The sequence below is a fragment of the Artibeus jamaicensis genome, unplaced genomic scaffold, assembly GCF_021234435.1.
Source record: "Artibeus jamaicensis isolate MK-2021 breed Jamaican fruit bat unplaced genomic scaffold, CSHL_Jam_final scaffold_369, whole genome shotgun sequence".
NCBI classification, from domain to species: domain Eukaryota; kingdom Metazoa; phylum Chordata; class Mammalia; order Chiroptera; family Phyllostomidae; genus Artibeus; species Artibeus jamaicensis.
The window spans coordinates 13,303,777-13,320,205 of NW_026522042.1; the positions used below are offsets into that span (position 1 = coordinate 13,303,777).

Here is a 16,429-nt window from a genome sequence, read left to right on the forward strand (position 1 = left end):
CAGTCATTGTCTACAGCCAGCAGCCTCACTTCAAACTCCAACTCTGACACTTAGATGCTGGGAGCCCTTGGGCAAGTCACCTAACCTCTCTGTGCCTTGTTACACACCTCTAAAGTGAGGAGAATGACCGTGGTCCTACTTCGTAGGGCTCACAAGATGGATTACCACATAGGCCAAATCAGTGAACGCACTTAAGGTGCTTAGCCCAACCTTGGCACGTAGAGAGCTCTCAATAAATAACTGCCACTAATGAATGGAGAAGCCTTGTAGGCTTGCTCATTCTTCACTTTCCTCCTGAATGAAATGCTGAGAATAGTCATAAAGGGGTATCCAGTTAAGATACAAGATAGCAAGTTCTATTTAGATACAGTCTCTTGCTGGATTTTTGCCTGAAAACATAAAATGCTATTGACACGACCCAGGATGCTCCTGCCAGGGGAACCTGGGCCTTTCACCCACAACTGGCTTTTCCGAAGCATTCCAGGGGCCCAGTCCACCCTCGCCCTCAGAATCCGCACTGCCACTGTACTGACAGACATGGGGGTGGGGGGGTGGCAGGGACCGGTATGCAGCCTCCCAGATCTGCTGACCTCACCTTCATCCCAACTGTCAGAGGCCCTTTCAGAAGAGAGGCTTAGTCCCTATATGGACTCTGGGCCTTTAGGCCTCGGAGAAGGAGGCCCCCCTAAGTGTCAGGAATGCGGTGTCTTTGCTGCGGTCATTTTCCACCACGCTGCATGACTCCTGTTCTCCCTTGGCCCACAGGAGTAGCCGTGGAATAAGAGCCCCCTTTTGTCTACACTGGGAAATGCCCCCATCCTCTAACACTCTTATGAGGTGCCGCTGTTGCACTGGGAAAAATCCCAGTATTCTCGAAGTGGACTGGAGTGAGGGCAACCAGGGGTCACCAGGGGACATGTGAGGGTCCTTTAAGTTATAGGGAGCAAGCACTGCTCGGATGGATCACAGCTGCCAGGTCATTGTCCCCAGGGTGGGAGGGGGGGTGAAGTCCAGGAAGCAGTTCCCAGGTCCCTCTCAGCCAGGGGCAGAGGAAGGTGTGTGCAGCAGGTGTGACCCACTGATCCAGTCCTGGCACCTCCATTCCACAGAGAAGGCAGATTTGAATGAAACTGTTCTGTCCTTCTGAGCTTCAGAGGCAATGTAGCCATCAGTGACCCCCTCCTAGCCCTTGTCATTGGGGATGGTGTACAGAAAAAGACCTCTTCTTCCTCATTGCCACTCTTCCTCCAAAAGGGCAAGACTACTTGTTCTGAAGTCAAATTGCCTTGAAAGGCCTCCAGAATGGCCAACTGAGGGTTTTGTCTCCTCTTCCGAGGAAACAGGAGAGTGTAACAATTACGCTACTGAATGCTTCGCTGTGTGCTAAGTTTGAAGCCCTCGGAGCAGCCCGGGGAGGGTGGGACGGTGACCATCCGCATTCTCACCCAGTCTGCACAGCCGCAAGGGTCAGAGCCAGGCTGTAAACCTGAGGAGTCTGGCTCCAGTGCATCCTCCTCTATGAAATGGGAGCGATAGAGCTTCAGCAGCCAAGGACGGTCAGGGATGCACAAAGCCTACAAAAGGAATTATTTTTCTTGGGTCTAGTTTGGTGCTAATAGATGGTTCATTAAATTGCTATTTTTTTTTAAGACACACAGACACTGGTACCTCTCCCAATCCAATAATAGTTGCTATTTAAGTCAACCCCAGAAGCCCATGAATTAGGGTTAGGGTGGGGCCCTAAATCAATGGTGTCTGGAGCTCCCCAGGGCTCCTCCAAGGGACACACTCCCCCACTGGCCACAGTCATGAGGCATCTTTGGCCCATCACGGGGTGCTGGGTATGCTTGAGGTGGAAAGATTGGAGGACGCCCTGGCCCCCAAGGCTGTATGGAAAAGTAGTGGGAATACTGTGTTATAAACTGAACTTTTGTATTCCCCTAAAATCCCTCTGCTGAAGCCTAAACCTCCAATGTGGCTGTAGTTGGAAACGGGACGTCTAAGGAAGTAGTTAAGGTTAAATAAGGTCATAAAAGTCGTGCGCTGATCTGATAGGATTAGTGTCCATATAAGAAGAGACACAAGAGATCTCCCCTCCTCCCACACACACACACAGAGGAAAGGCCAAGTGAGGATACGGCAAGAAGGCAACGTCCCCGAGTCAGGAAGAAAGCCCTCGCCAGGAACCAAACCCTCCAGAACCGTGAGAATTAAATGAGCGCTGTTTAAGTGCCCTCTTCAGTGGCATTTTGTGCTAGCAGCCCAGGTGGACTGTGTTTCACCTGGGGGTTCATCCTGTGTTTCCTGGAGGTTTCCTGGCCTGGCCTTCATTCCTGCCGTGGGGGAGCCTGTCCCCCACTCCCACTCCCAGTGCCCGCCCCCATCAGCACCCTGCTGCAGAACCTTCTCAGACTACAGCGCCCAGAGTGAGTGACTGTGCACTCTCAGGAGACCTCGCTGGCAGGCGCAGCAGCAGCAAGACAAGGAAGCCTTGCTCCCACCACGAGACTTGCCATGTGTTTCTGGGGCTTAAAATAAAACACGAGTAACTTCCCAGATGGTGAGGCAACATTTTACAACCCAGAGGCAACTGCGGCTGCTTGAAGCTGGTAGTCTGCTTAGCAGGGTGCTCTTTAGAGTGACAGAACTAACTAGGACCCATTCAGAGTGGGCAAGGATCCATGAGTCCACCAGGCCAACTGCGGAGCGATGTGGTTCTCGCAAACTGCAGAGACTCGACATGCTATTATTCATCAAGATTTCTCCCCTTCCCTTCCAATTCAAGGTTGGCCCTTCTTTTTAATAAAATTACTTTCTTATTTCTGCACATTTTCCTTTGCTGGGCAGAAATTCTTGAGTTCTTTCCATAGGTACCATCAGAACAACCGAGTTCATTACATCCACTAGTTGACCTTTTCCTTAAACTCCTCCTAGGATGGCAGAAAGTCCTCAGAGAATATGGATGTGGGCCATGTATGGAGGTTGAATTATGAACAGAAAAACTTCCTGTGGGGTGTATTTTTTAATGAGAACACATTGTTATACTGTGAGTGTGTGGCATTCTTGCTGAGTAGAAACACATGCACAAGAACACATACACATTTGTATCCAAACACCAAATGAAGTAGGTAACTTTAAATGACCAGTTTGCATCAGAAATAAAATATATTATACAAAATGGGGGTTATATCCACAGTCATTAATTCTCATTTTCTACACAACACAACAATAAATTAAATCACATTATATGCAGATAGTTCTACTTACATTAGAATAGAAATTGTATGTAGCTTGTGCAGCTCTTACTTTGTTTCTACCAGAATCACGGTAGGTTTGTATTTAAATTAGCAATGACTAATGCGGCCCAGGAGACAAGGGCTGCAGAAGGACTCCTCCACTGTGTCCACACCAAGCCCCCTGGGTTCCACCTCGCCACCACCCACAGAGAACAGAGCTCAGACTCCCAGACCCAGCAGAGAGGTCTGCAAACTCACAGCCTCTCCAGGCTGTTGAGGGCACCCCATTGCTACTTTGTAAGTAAGACACACCACAATGAACATGTTCAGATTTGGTATTGAAGAATATATGGGACATCCTGCTTCAAAATCCAAAATCTCCTTCCTCAACCTTCTCTGCCCTGTTACTATGTGCTATGATGGCTTTGCTCTCCTGGCAAACAGAAAACAATCTGGTAGCCTATGTTGTGACTTACCCTTGGTGAAGGGCCCTTTACTCCTTGCTGCATAGAAATCTAGGTCTTTTACATGTGAATCAGAACAACACAGCATTTTTTGCCAAGTCTTAATTCTACTTGTTCAAATCTCTCCTGCAGGAATCACCCTACACCTGACACATCAAAGAGCTAGTGTAACCCATGGGTTTTTACTTCCGAGACTCAGCTCCCATGGAAACCCTTCCCCTGTGTTTGAAACAGCTTAAAACATGAACATAGACAGCATTAGCTCATTTAGAACTGCTTCGCCTTTGGTATGAATCAACTCTAGTGGTTAATGAGAAATTTGAACAAACTCCAATTCAGCGCCTTTGGAAAGTCACTCTGACCCTGGAATCTAGCTGTGGGGTTTGCCTGCAGGAGCTCTCTGGGAGGTCAACACGCTGAAAACCAAAGTCAGGTTTCCTGGAGTCCACGCACGTCACGGGGTTGACCTGCCCCAAGGGCGTGTGTGGTCAAGCGAATGTAAGGGTTCTGATCACAAGCCGGCTCCATTCCCACAGCCGGCACTGTGCTGTCCTCTCTCCCTCCGTGGAAGTATGGCAGTCCTGCTGCAAGTTTCGCCTGCATGGGCAAGATGCTGATGCCTTTTTGGAGCCATGGTGGAGGGAGAGTAGGGGTGGGGACGAAGGGGAGGGGAGGCCGTGGCAGGTTGCCCTTGTATCCTCTTCTGTTTCATTTGGACATTCGAGCTCCTGATTCTTCTCGCCAGATGTGGCCTAAACTTCTTGCTGAGTCTGGCTGTTGGAGAGGGACTAAATGATTGGTTATCCCGTGCCCCTAAAGACCAACTGGAAGAGAAACAGCACCATCTCTTTCTGCTGCCACACTGCCCCTAAAATATATGCCATGTTTTTAAGACAATTTCAGTTTCTTTCCACAGAAAAAGAAGTTCAGTTCATTATCAGCTTCCTCATGAAGCATTCAACCACAGGGTGTAACTGAACAAACCCATGAAACATAGACCAGAGGACCTAATTTTGATTGTCATTCAGCTTTCTCACTGCATGAATTCAGCATCTAAGTTATTTGTGTCCCAAGGAACATAGGTAGGCATGCCATTTGTTTATTAACTCTCCCATAACACCGGTAGCCCTTCCACAAATGGCCACTGTATACTCACTCACAAGAAGGGGATACCCCTGGAACCTATTTTTCGAATTCCTGTCCCCGTCTGTATGAGGTCTTCACCATGGCCTTCATTTCACTGCCAGCAGCCTATCTTACCCTCCCCAACCCATGGCAGTGAGGAGGAAAGTGGTGAATTCAGGGCAAAGACTGCGCAGGTGCCTGGAAGAAGTTTATGACCCTAGAAGCCTGTGAATAGAGAGCAGTGTCTGGACATAAAGTCTTTGAATTTCAGGAATTCGTTTCCATATATTCCTCTCCTCCCTCCATTCAACATCGCTTCTCAAATGTAAAGAACTATTTTAAAGCCTGTGGAACCATATCTGTGGTTCAGGAAAGGACAAGCTAATGGTTCTTCGGAGAAACATAATGTTTACAGGGGCTTCCTCGTGGAACCTGTGGTCAGTCTGGGGGGAGATATGCACTCTAAACAGAAAGTGTTTTCTGAGTCCAGGGGGAAAAAATCTGAGAAGGTGACAGTGATGATCGTAAAACCTGCACTTATTCCCAACACTGTGGGTATGTACAAAAGTGCGTACTTTGACCTGTCTCCACGTCAGCCGATGTTTGGCCAGATGAGAAAATGCTGATGAAGTATCTCTTTCTAAACCTGAACACCCTGGGCTTCAGGGTAAAAATTTATAGAATGATTTAAGAACTAAAGCCCTATTTATTTTTCTGTATGATCTATGGCTACTGGCGGAGTATAAATGACTAGTTGTCAAAGATGTTGCTTAGCAGTTAGGAACTCAACTCCAAAATGTTAATCTCCACAGGTCTGAACCCAGGGTAACCTGGGGCCAAACACCTACACTTTTAGCACAGATTTCCAACCGAATGGAGTTTTCAAAATGTAAGAGAGGTTTGGTACTCATGTGATGATTTCAAGGAAGAAATAATAGATAGCAGATATAACCAATCAATCTTAAGAAGCCTAGAACTGCTTTAAGATTGGACGAGAATCACATCCATTTATGAGAAAGCTCATGATTTATATGACGTTTTTAAGACTAAGTTCTCACTTATTTTTATGATTTTATCTGGAGATAATAGTATAAGTTTAGAACTATTCCTCTACCTAAAGTAGAAATAAAAGACATTTGCTGTAAAAATGTTCGAGTTAACAGGCCCTTATGTAGATGACGGAAAGGTCAGAAATGTTTAAACACAAAGACTGCAACCAGGTAGTGTTTTTCCCCCTGAAATAAGCACATAGGCTCAAAATTTAAATGTTTCTTTACAAAGACAAGATAAATGAAAATGAATATTTCTAAAATATATGAAAACATTGCTGAAAAATAAACATTAGAGAGAAGTAAGTTCTCCATTCACAAAAATAAACTGGATGCAATCTTCCGTTCTGTTTTCGCTTTGAGGATCCTGAACAGTTCAATGCTTTGTTCTCTTCCTGAATGTTACTTCGAGTCTTCTCTTCCTACATTAGAATTGCTGCAGCTCACCTTTCTTGCTCTCCTTTTTTCCACCCTTTTTGAATGCAGTACTTCTTTCCTTTGCCTCTCACATGGACACTACCACCTAGTTGTTTCAGTTGATCATCATTAATTCTTTTATTACGTCCTCCAGCTGCATAACATTTTTTAACTATAAGAGGGACATACTTCACCCAGAAATAATCCATTCACTGTGACTGGCTGAAGTAGGGGTGACAAAGGCCAACTCTTCCAGGAAGCAATCTGGGGCCAACTTGCAAGACACACAGCTTTTACTCATCTGCCTCCGCTGTTACCTGTGCGGACTACGACCACCACAACAGAGGAGTTGCTCAAGCTCCCCTTTTTACACAGGGTCTTTTGTGGACACCAAGATAATGTTTAAAACTATTTCCCAGACGCTCAAAATGTCATTGAGGACCAAGTGACACAATTACAAGGTGGCATGCTAACCCCACGATGTCTCATTCTTCCTTCACCATCTATTGTCTCCACAAATCATAAACTCAAAGTGGCAACCTGAATGTAAAGCTATGTGCAGAGCACTGGGTACAAAGCAGATGTTCAGTGACTACTTACTCGACTTTGTCCGAATTCCTTACCTCCACACCCACAACCACTATCACGCAGGCTATTAGTGGGTGATTACAAAACATTATGGAGTTAACTGAAAGGGAATATACTAGCTATTTAGATTTCCTCTTTTAACCATCATCACCACTGTAAATTTTAGTAAAATGTTAGAAGTGAATTTTTAAAATTTTTCATCTCTGTGCCAACTGTCAAGTTCTAACTCTCTATAATGTTTTTCTTGAGGAAAAAGGCTGTCTCCCCTTATAAAATCCTACTTAATTCTAGTCAATTTCACCCTTGATCCTGAAATTTATCATTTGGCCAGAATTGGAAGAGGCCTAGCCCTACTCAAGTTCATGGACTCCTGTTGAGTCTGTAATCTGAGTACATTTCTAGGTCTCCGCAATTGAAACAGCAACTTGCATTTGGGTACGGCCAAGGGGAGCAGGGCAACGGGGAGAAAAAGAGAAGCCTCTTTCATCGTTGTTGGCTTGTCGTGCACTTTACCCATGCCTTTCAGATATAAGTGAAATACAATCTCCAAAATGAAAAAATAGACACATTTTCTAATAGCAAAATATAAGATTAAAATACTAAAACTGAAGTGTTAGTGCGAAACAGTTTTTTACATTTAAAAAATGAAACATTTTAGATTTGTTTTTCCTGTGTAAGCCCTCTCATCTCAGTGATAGTTGCCACTGCCCCAAGCAGCTGTTATTGAGACACTGAAGGGGGCAGGGAGGAAATCTTTCAAGATATGAAGTCGGGGCCTGAATGTATACATCGGACAGAGCCGTCCTCCACTCAAGTTGGCTGGCCAGCTCTAGGGAAAGGAAGGCTGTATTTCCAACCTGAGATTTTTCATTACATTTTCCTCTTCTTGGGTGTTAAGTTCTTTCTAAGATTATTCTACTTGTAAAAATGATTTTATTCTACCTATAAAACATTTCCTTTAAGGAACCACATTTTATAGCCTTGTGTGACATGCCCCCAAAAGCCATCAAGATGTGGAGACATCAGATTCTCAAAATATAAATCAAATCATATGCCCTTAAAACAGTATGAATGTTTAACAGAGTGACATGATATTCTCATATTTGTTTGTCATGAGATGAAAGGCCAGGAGGCATATGGTGATTAATAATAGTTCCTGAGCTTCTAAAGAAATTTTACAACAAAATGACTAAATGCTTAAAAGAATGAATTCTTCAAGAGCCCCTCTGTCCCATGGATGCCTTTCATCCCATCAATCTCCTCAAAGAATCTCAGGCCGAAAGAAAAAGCTTCCTTTTAAGCCACCGAAAAATGGGATCTGATGGAATCTTCCCGTAACTCCCGATGTTTTCCAATGTGACTTTCTTCTCGCTGGTTTCTTCTCTCAATGGTTATTCTGTATTTCTTCCTGGGTACAGGGAAAGTGAATGTAGTAATAAAAACCTCGCTGGGCTACAAAATACTATGGTTTCTCTTACAAAGAATGCCCTCAAGGGACATCTGGGTTTGGGTTGATAAATGAGAAGTGACAGAATATGAAACCCTGGTCAGAGATTAAAGTAGTGTGCCCCAAAGCAACATGCCCCTTATTCAAGGAAGAGAATTGGCCTGCTTTCCAAAATGCCATGGAACAAGCCTTCCCTTTCTTCCCTGGGCACCTGGTGGGTTCAGTCTTGTCTATTCTGCCACAGGAGCTCCCCCAGCTCCCAGGATAAGCCCTAGATAAAGATCAGATTACATGTACTGTGACCAAAGAAGCAGGAATACAATTGTTCCCACAAAGAGTCACATACACCCAGAAGTACATTTCCATGCAGAAATGAAGAAATCATGCTCTAATGACTTAAAACTAAGCCACAAACTCAACCACCAAAGATTACAAAGGAATGGACCGCCCTCGTGGTGTGAAATTGTCAGTATCTTGGACACACAGAAATATGACATTTTTACAAGACTCGGGGCTTAACCACAGTGGTAACCAAGTGTGTGGGTTCTCCAAACACTGAGTGCAGACCAGCCTGAGTGTATGGACCGCCCCGAGCTGCCACCTCCTCTTCAGAAGGTAAACCAGGCCCCCATTTCTGACCTGGAAAAGCCTGAGAAGGGGTCATCTTCTTCCCCTTTGTCCAGATTCCCTCTCCCCTACACAATTAGTGGGTGGTAGAAATTTGGGTCAGAATACTTGTCATGAAAGGACAGCAGCACCTCTGTGGCTCCCAGGGGGGAGGAAGTATAAACCCTTGCGCCTCTCCCTAGGATGCTAGCCCACTGACCACCAAACCAGGTGTCATGCCAAAAGATGGGTTTGTTCTTCTAACCACCATGCTTTGGGGGTTAAGAGCAGGATATGGGCAAGTCGCCGAGGGATCATGCAAAGGCAAGTGACAATGGCAGTGATAGAGTGAATTTTTAAACCCTATAATGAGGTCCTAACCTGAAAAAGTAGAAAGCCATGAGCAAACCAGCTCCTAGTAAGGCCCCCACAACGATTCCTGTCACCGCTGATTCTTCTAGGCCACCTGCTTGAAAAAGAAACATAGATAATCAGAGCTCATTTTGAGAAACAGTTAGAAATGCCCCTTCTAACTTTTCATTCATTGAAAGCTTCCATCCACTGGAAGGTATTTCTCAATTTCCCACTTGAGGCAAGTTTGCCTTTCTTTTCAAGAAAGATTTCTAGGGGGTCCTGCATTTTCCAAGTGCAAAGCTTAAGAAGCGTTTGAGAAAATACTAGATGAAAAAAAAAAAAACACTGCAACAAGACAGTGACTGCAGTGGGAATAAAGCCAGTCCAAGAAGGATCTGAGGAAAACTGGAAACTGAAGTTTCAGACCTATCCATGCTTGTTCAAGTTCACAGTCAGAGAGGACAAGTGGACAGACCTCAGAACTGACCTAGTGCTTCTTACTTCCGCAGATGGACAGGGCCACTTCAGAGTGCTGGAAGGTTTGGTGAAAACTTCACTGGGTTCATGTTCTGTTTTTAGAAGTTCTCTCACCAAAGCCAGAGTTCTGTGTCAAAATGTCCTATATAGCTTTGTGAAAATGTGAGTAACAGTTCGAAGCAATCAAGTTCAGCAGCGTCCCAGTTATTATATAAAAATGATAAGTAGCTAGCTTGTCTAAAGAGTTCAGGATACAGCCTTTAATGCATCATCTTATTTAATCCTCAAAACAGTCCTAAGAGTTGGGTACATTTCTTTCCTTTTATATGCGGGAAAAGAAAGGCTTGAAAAAGTACGGGAACACTCCTGAGGTCACAAAAGCAGTAAGTGACAAGGCTGGGATTTCAAATCCAGGCCCAATAACTCCGGAGACTCTGTCCTTAACACACTCTGCCTCAGCCCTTCCCACAGATTGAAGGCTGTTCCCCAAAACACAGTGTGTACACCTGTATTAACACAAGTGACCACCTGGCCTGAAAGAGTGATATTAGCTTTATCCTTCCTCACTGGCCTATAAAAGGGTCTTTCTGAAGCAATGACACCCCCAAATTTTCCTATTTGTAACCCCCTTATAAGAACATCTACTCATTTCTATGTCAGTGGCAAGGCTGCCCATGAATAACAGATTTAATTAATGCTTATTTGCGGATGTATAAAGCGGTGGATGTTTAAGGGGCATCATCTCCTTGGTTCTGAAGGGTTGAAGGGTAACTACCAACTCTGAACGTCACAAATGAGACTTGCTACAAGAGATGAGTGACTGAGTGACGTCCAGTGTTTGATATTTCCATTTTCTCTGAAGGGGCAAACTCAGATTCTGAGTGTAGTTCCCTTGTTCACCTCTTCTAGCAAGTCTCATTCTGATTTTCAGTTTACTTATCATAAAAGATACAAAAATGGGGAGAAACCTTTTACCAGCTTAGAAAAGGATGGAAGAGGAAAGACCTAGAAGCTTCTGAAAAAGGTGGGATGTCAGTTGGTGAATCATTCCCATGGGTTTCCCACATCAGAAAAAGAAATCTGAGCTTCCAGAACGTGAGCTCCCAGATTACACGTCTCTCAAACTGGCGTCACCCTGACACTCTCGACCACGGAACCCGGAGTGAATTAAGGCTCTGAACTTACATGATTTGCAGGGAGAGCTGTTGGCGTGCTCCACAATCCTGGTTTCATCTATTCTCAGTTTCAAAGGTCCCCAAGGATATTTGATGTTGGGCCGCATTTCGAAACGACCTTCTTTTCCGAAGTAATCTCCGATAACCTGTATAAAGGCAAAACAAAGGTATACAAACTGAGAGGTCAAAGTTACCTCTTCCCAAAGGAGGCACAGGGTGGGCTCCCCTACGGTGCACACTGACCCTAGCGGTGTGTTTCCAAGGATTTCGTAAGTCAGGTTGCCCATGTGCTCTTAAAGTGAGCATAACTTAGGGACAACTGTGGTTTCCTCAAGGCAAGGAAAGTAGTGACTTACACAGAAAACAAGAACCTTGGAATTCAGGGCTTGTCCCTTGCTGATCCAAGAGGCCACAAAACAGCCCCCACGGCCAGGCAGCCATTGGGAAATCCAGGGCTCAGAGAGGCACTCACAGGCCCACGGCCTCACAGCGCTCAGTCACCTCCGCCTACAACTGAAGCATTACAGAAAGAGTCTCTTCTAGGAACTTCCTTTTCCCCCTCCTCTAGTGGCGCAGCTACTCCTCATCCTGACTTTGGGGATGACATTCTCCTCGCTGATCAATTTACCCTATTTGCACCCCATTTCCAGGCTGAACTCTTTTTCAGTTGGCTCCTCTGGTTCCTAAAAGAGCAGTGTTCTTTTACACGCACTTCAAGGCTCTCTTTCAGCTTCTAGTTTAAGTGATGTTTCCTCCCACCAGGTTCCCAGGGACCGCTTCTCTTTTGTCTGGGCACAAACACAGTGCCCCAGAGGGGCCCAGTGGCATCTCCAGGGACCAGGCGCAGCAAGTGATCACAGGCTATTCCATATCCTGGTAAAAAGAATTCTAGATAATCTCCCAAACACAGTAACCATTGGCGCACACTGAGAACCTACCAAGTACTTTACACACGTGCACTCCTGGACCCCAGCAATGACCCTAGAGTAGACCACTACTGTCCACCTTCTATAAAGCGGGGACCAGAATATGCATGAGATCCAGACTGGTCCTAGTAACACTGTTTGACCTGGACACTGCCTATGTGTATCATCTTGATCTGTATATTTTTCATTTAAAGTTAACATAGTAGTTTCCTAGGCTCCATTTCATCTCGTGCTGTCAATAATCCTGTGAGATTAAGGAAGATACGATTTCCAACTAATAGCCAAGGAAACTGAGGCAGAGAGCTCACACCCTAGTAAGTGTCAGGGACTCATCTTTGCATCCAGAACATTCCTTTCTCTTCAAGATGCTACCCTGAAACTCTACTATCTTTTGAAATATTAACACATGCCCAGTGTATAACTCCCCACCAAAAAAATTTTTTTCAAATTTTAAGGGAAGAAATAAATAGTGTCACTTGACCTGTCTCATCCGGTGATCCATCCTGTACCTAAGGTGTGAGGTGGGATTTGTGGCCACTTGAAAAGTAGGACTTACCCACTGGGGATAAACATGGACCCAGTTCCTGAAGTCATCCCTGACACCTTCCACGGGACGTGAGCCCTCCCCACTTGGAGGCTGCCTTGGGGACAGCTACTTGGACACCAGGACAAACACATTCCTGGGGACCTGAACAAGCAGAAGGAGCAGCTGGGGTGGAAGCCTGGCTCCTCACCTCCTGTGTGCCTGCCTCAGCGTCAGTCATGGCCACCACGGAGAAGTCCCCGTACCGGTCTCCATTGGTGTCTATGGACACCTGCCCGGCAATACCTGGAGGACGAGATGAGAAGAGCACCCGGTTAGTTACTTAAAATACTGCCTGCTGCCAACAAAAACAAGAAAACGAATTGACAGGATATTTTAAACAGACTCATGCCACAGGGACTCGCATCAGACACCGAGCGTTTTTGTTGGCATTTGGGAAGACATTGTAATTTCATCTGTGTCTGCATTCCTAAATTCTTAGCATTTCTCCATGTAATAATGAAAAGAAAAAGAAATAAATGACCTTCTTTGAGAAATATGTTTTTTAAAAAAGAAGAGTAAGGCTAATCCTGAAAGCAGCCGGCTTACATCCGAGTTTTCTATTAATTCAAAACGAAAACGAAGGGCCAGGAGGGAGAAGTGGAGGTGCAGGTTGTTCTTACTCTTTAATGGGTTCCCATTATTACTAGACAAACATTGTAAAGGAAAACCCATTCCCAGCCCAGGACCCAGTGAATGCACTTTGCTCTGGGCTCCTTCGATGCCCAGGAGAGCAGAGGGCCTGCCTCAGGGATCACGGGAGTGTGTTCATTCATTATTTTGTCTTTGTTTTAAAGAGTTTTTTCCAGTTTTATCAAGATATAATTGACATACATCATTGTTTGAGTCTCACGTACACAGCATAAAGTTTTGAGTTACATAGATTGTGAAATGATTACCACACTGAGTTCAGTTAATATTCATGATCTCATGCAGACACAATAAATCGTCCAGTTTTTATCCAAATGTTTCTAGGTGACTACTAAGTGTTGACTACAAGGCAAAGATGAATTGGCCCTATCTTCTACTCAAGAGCAGGGTAGCCAAGAGTAGGAACTTAGCTTGTAGGCAGTGGAACGTAAAGGTTTGCAATGGGATCCCAGCATTCACAGTTACAAGCTCTGTGCCCTTGAACAAGGACTTGGCCCTCTGAGTCTTAGTCTCCAGGACTATAAAAGAGCCACAACAGTACCTCCCAGCCAAGAGGCCGTTGAGGACAAGAAACAGGCCCTTGCAACGAGTTTGACAGAAGTTGGTGGTTTTCTCCTGTTCTTATTGCTGCTGTCGCTCTGCCTGAAGTCCAGGAGAGGACCTCTGACCACACTCACTCTGCTCGGAGGAGGAGGAGGAGAAGGACTCAGCGAAGAAGCAGGTCTTTCGTAGGAACGCTGCTGGAGTTTGTGATTTGGACAAGCAACCATCAGAGAGTGAGAGCATTTGAGACAGAAAGGCCGGCCATGTTAGTATTTACAAAGGCACAGAAGCTGGGAAGAAGCAGAGTGGCCAAGAGGTTTCTGGGAGATGGCCCGTGTGCGAGGAAGGGGGCAGTGAAATGTGTGGCTGGAACAGAGTGGCTGGAGCGTGGGGAGCCCCGAGTGCCCTCTTGGAGGCCTTGTTCTTGCTTTGGCTAGCAACGGTGGCTTGCAGCAGCTAATCCATTAAAGCAAATAGGTATCATTAGTTGGTATTAAATGTCTATATCACAATGTTCATTAACTAAATAATAGAGTGAATAAGGCTATTTGTTTGTGTTTATTTCAAACTGTGGCAGAGTTCAGTGTAATTGTTAGTTGATTTTTCCATTGATCTGGTTCTCTCCGGAAGTAAAATGAATGTCTGGGAAAAGGGTTCCCAAGGGAAAGTTCCATCCTCGAGTGTGGTTTGGAGAAGGCAAGTATTTGGGTTTACTGTCCGTGGGCTGTGGTTTGAAGGCCCGCCGATGTTCCCAGACTTTGCTCTACTTTGCCAGAAACAGAATGGAGCTACCATTCATCTGAATGTTTTGTCTTCTGAATATAGACTGGTTACAAAGAATACACCTATCTCAAACTTGCTTGTCCTTGACAGCCTATACAACTTTTAAGTAATGTCATTTTTTTAAAAAATGCATCTATCTCCAAATATATCGCTTATCCGAAACCTTTTTTAATTCTGTCCAAAAGGGTTTATAATGGTGTGTTCTATAAGTGTTTTCGCAGAGTATCTTATAAGACAAGATGGCCCTCGTAATCCAAGACCTCATTACACTTTAAGCTATTACAATTCCATCAAGAAACAAGGTGAGATCCCTCAGGGTGGCCACTTAGCAAGTGAGACTTCACCTGAGAACATTGTACCTAAGGTGCGATTGTCAGGCTGACAGCAGAATTTTCCTGTACATCAGTAATGAGACTTCCCCCCTCGTTTCTGTGGGCCTGTCGTGGAGCTCAAGGTTGGAGCCACAGTTCTATTTACCTTGTCACTCTGACCTCTCACACACACAGAGGAAATTTAGCTTCTTCCCAGGCCATGGTTGAGAGTTGGTCATAGGTTTCTCGGTAATAAAATCTAAATTTGTCAAACAACATCCAGAGTATTTTTCCCTTGAGAACTTAATGGTCACTTATGGTGACCATTAAAATGAAAATTGTTTTTAATTTTAGAAAAGTGAAAGTTTTCTTAGAGTTTTTTTATAAAATGGAAACTTACTGTGGCTTCGATTATCTTTACATTTGGACAAAGGAGATTCTAAGTTTAAGCTGAACTATAGCTTGGTTGTTTTACATTTCATATTGCCTGTGCAGACCCAGCCCAAGAATGAAAGATCAGGATGGTCTGTGAGTGAATGTAATCCATGCCCCCTACACGAAACTGAACTCCAGCCATTGTGAGCAGGCCTGCTCTTCCCTTAACAACCTCCCTCAAACGACCAAGACCAAACGACCACCCCACATAGTGAGGAACAGCTAAGAATGGGCTGTGGCCTACCAAGACTGTGTCTACACACACACACACACCAGTTTCTTGGTATATTGGGCACAACTTCTGGGAAACTTGACTCTGTCCTAATATGACCCCTGAACCATCCCACTTGATTGCAGCTCCTCACCTGAAGCAGTCAGAGGTCAAGCAAATCCTGGAGACTTATTAGTTCCCATCCTACAATCTCTCTAAAGGTAAGCAGATGTCACTGTAGATTTGAGTAAGGTGTGGCATCCACTAAAACCAGCTAGGAGTAATGAAATCTACCAATGGCCACCATAGCTAGGCCCAGACATTTCCAGATGGAACTTGACCCCTTTCTACAGCTCTACCCCTTCTACTAACTGGAAACAGAATGAGACAGTGGGGTGGAGAGGAGTCTCAACTGAAAAAAGTGTGTGCCTCAAATCTAGACTTGGCAGTACTCGTTCCCATTATTGAAAATGTCATCGGTTGGATTGCAAATAAGTATAGACCTAACCCCAGTGCATTAAAGGCCTCAAAGGAAGAGTTAACCTGATGTAGAACTGAAGGACCCTTGCCAGTCATCAGCTGTTCCAACCCTCTCATAATAGGTGATGAGAGAAGCTGAGGGACTGAGAGTGGTGTCAGGGGCTAGGATGTGGGGGTTCTGGTCTAGTGATCTGTACTCTGTGTCAGTGGTTTTCACATGATACCCATCAGCATACTACAGTTTAGTTCCCACATAGCCCCCATTAAGGATCACTTTAAAAACTCAGGAATGATCATGTCCTTCGAAACCCTCTGGTGGCTTCTATCTCACTCTGGGTGGAACCCAAAGTCCTTGGCACAGCTTCCAGGTCCCCATGATTTCAACCCCCCACTCTCTGCCTTTGGCCCCTATCACACTGCCTCTTGCATGTTCTGCTTCAGCCGCCTTGCTCATCTGGGGACACAGGACTCTCCCACCAGACACAGTCAGGATCTCTGCATTCACTGCTCCTTCTGGAATGTTCTCTCCCAAACATAATTTCTTTCACTTCCTTCAGGTTTCTTCCCC

General features: G+C 45.0%; 1 protein-coding gene across 2 annotated transcripts in view; it reads right to left on the reverse strand.

Moving 5' to 3' along the window:
* Positions 1–3,007: 3,007 nt before the first annotated feature.
* NPR3 (natriuretic peptide receptor 3) overlaps positions 3,008–16,429 on the reverse strand; it is a 71,139-nt gene continuing 57,717 nt past the window's right edge. Inside the window, exons 5-8 of one of the 2 annotated variants that reach the window (XM_037128980.2) lie at positions 12,599–12,693; positions 10,949–11,084; positions 9,314–9,398; positions 3,008–8,287 (exon numbers count right to left, since the gene is read on the reverse strand). In XM_037128980.2, the coding sequence (XP_036984875.2) occupies positions 8,176–8,287; positions 9,314–9,398; positions 10,949–11,084; positions 12,599–12,693 (428 nt within the window). In that variant the 3' untranslated portion in view covers positions 3,008–8,175. Of the gene's footprint in view, positions 8,288–9,313; positions 9,402–10,948; positions 11,085–12,598; positions 12,694–16,429 lie in introns of both variants that reach the window. The other variant, XM_037128979.2, reaches the window with a different exon arrangement.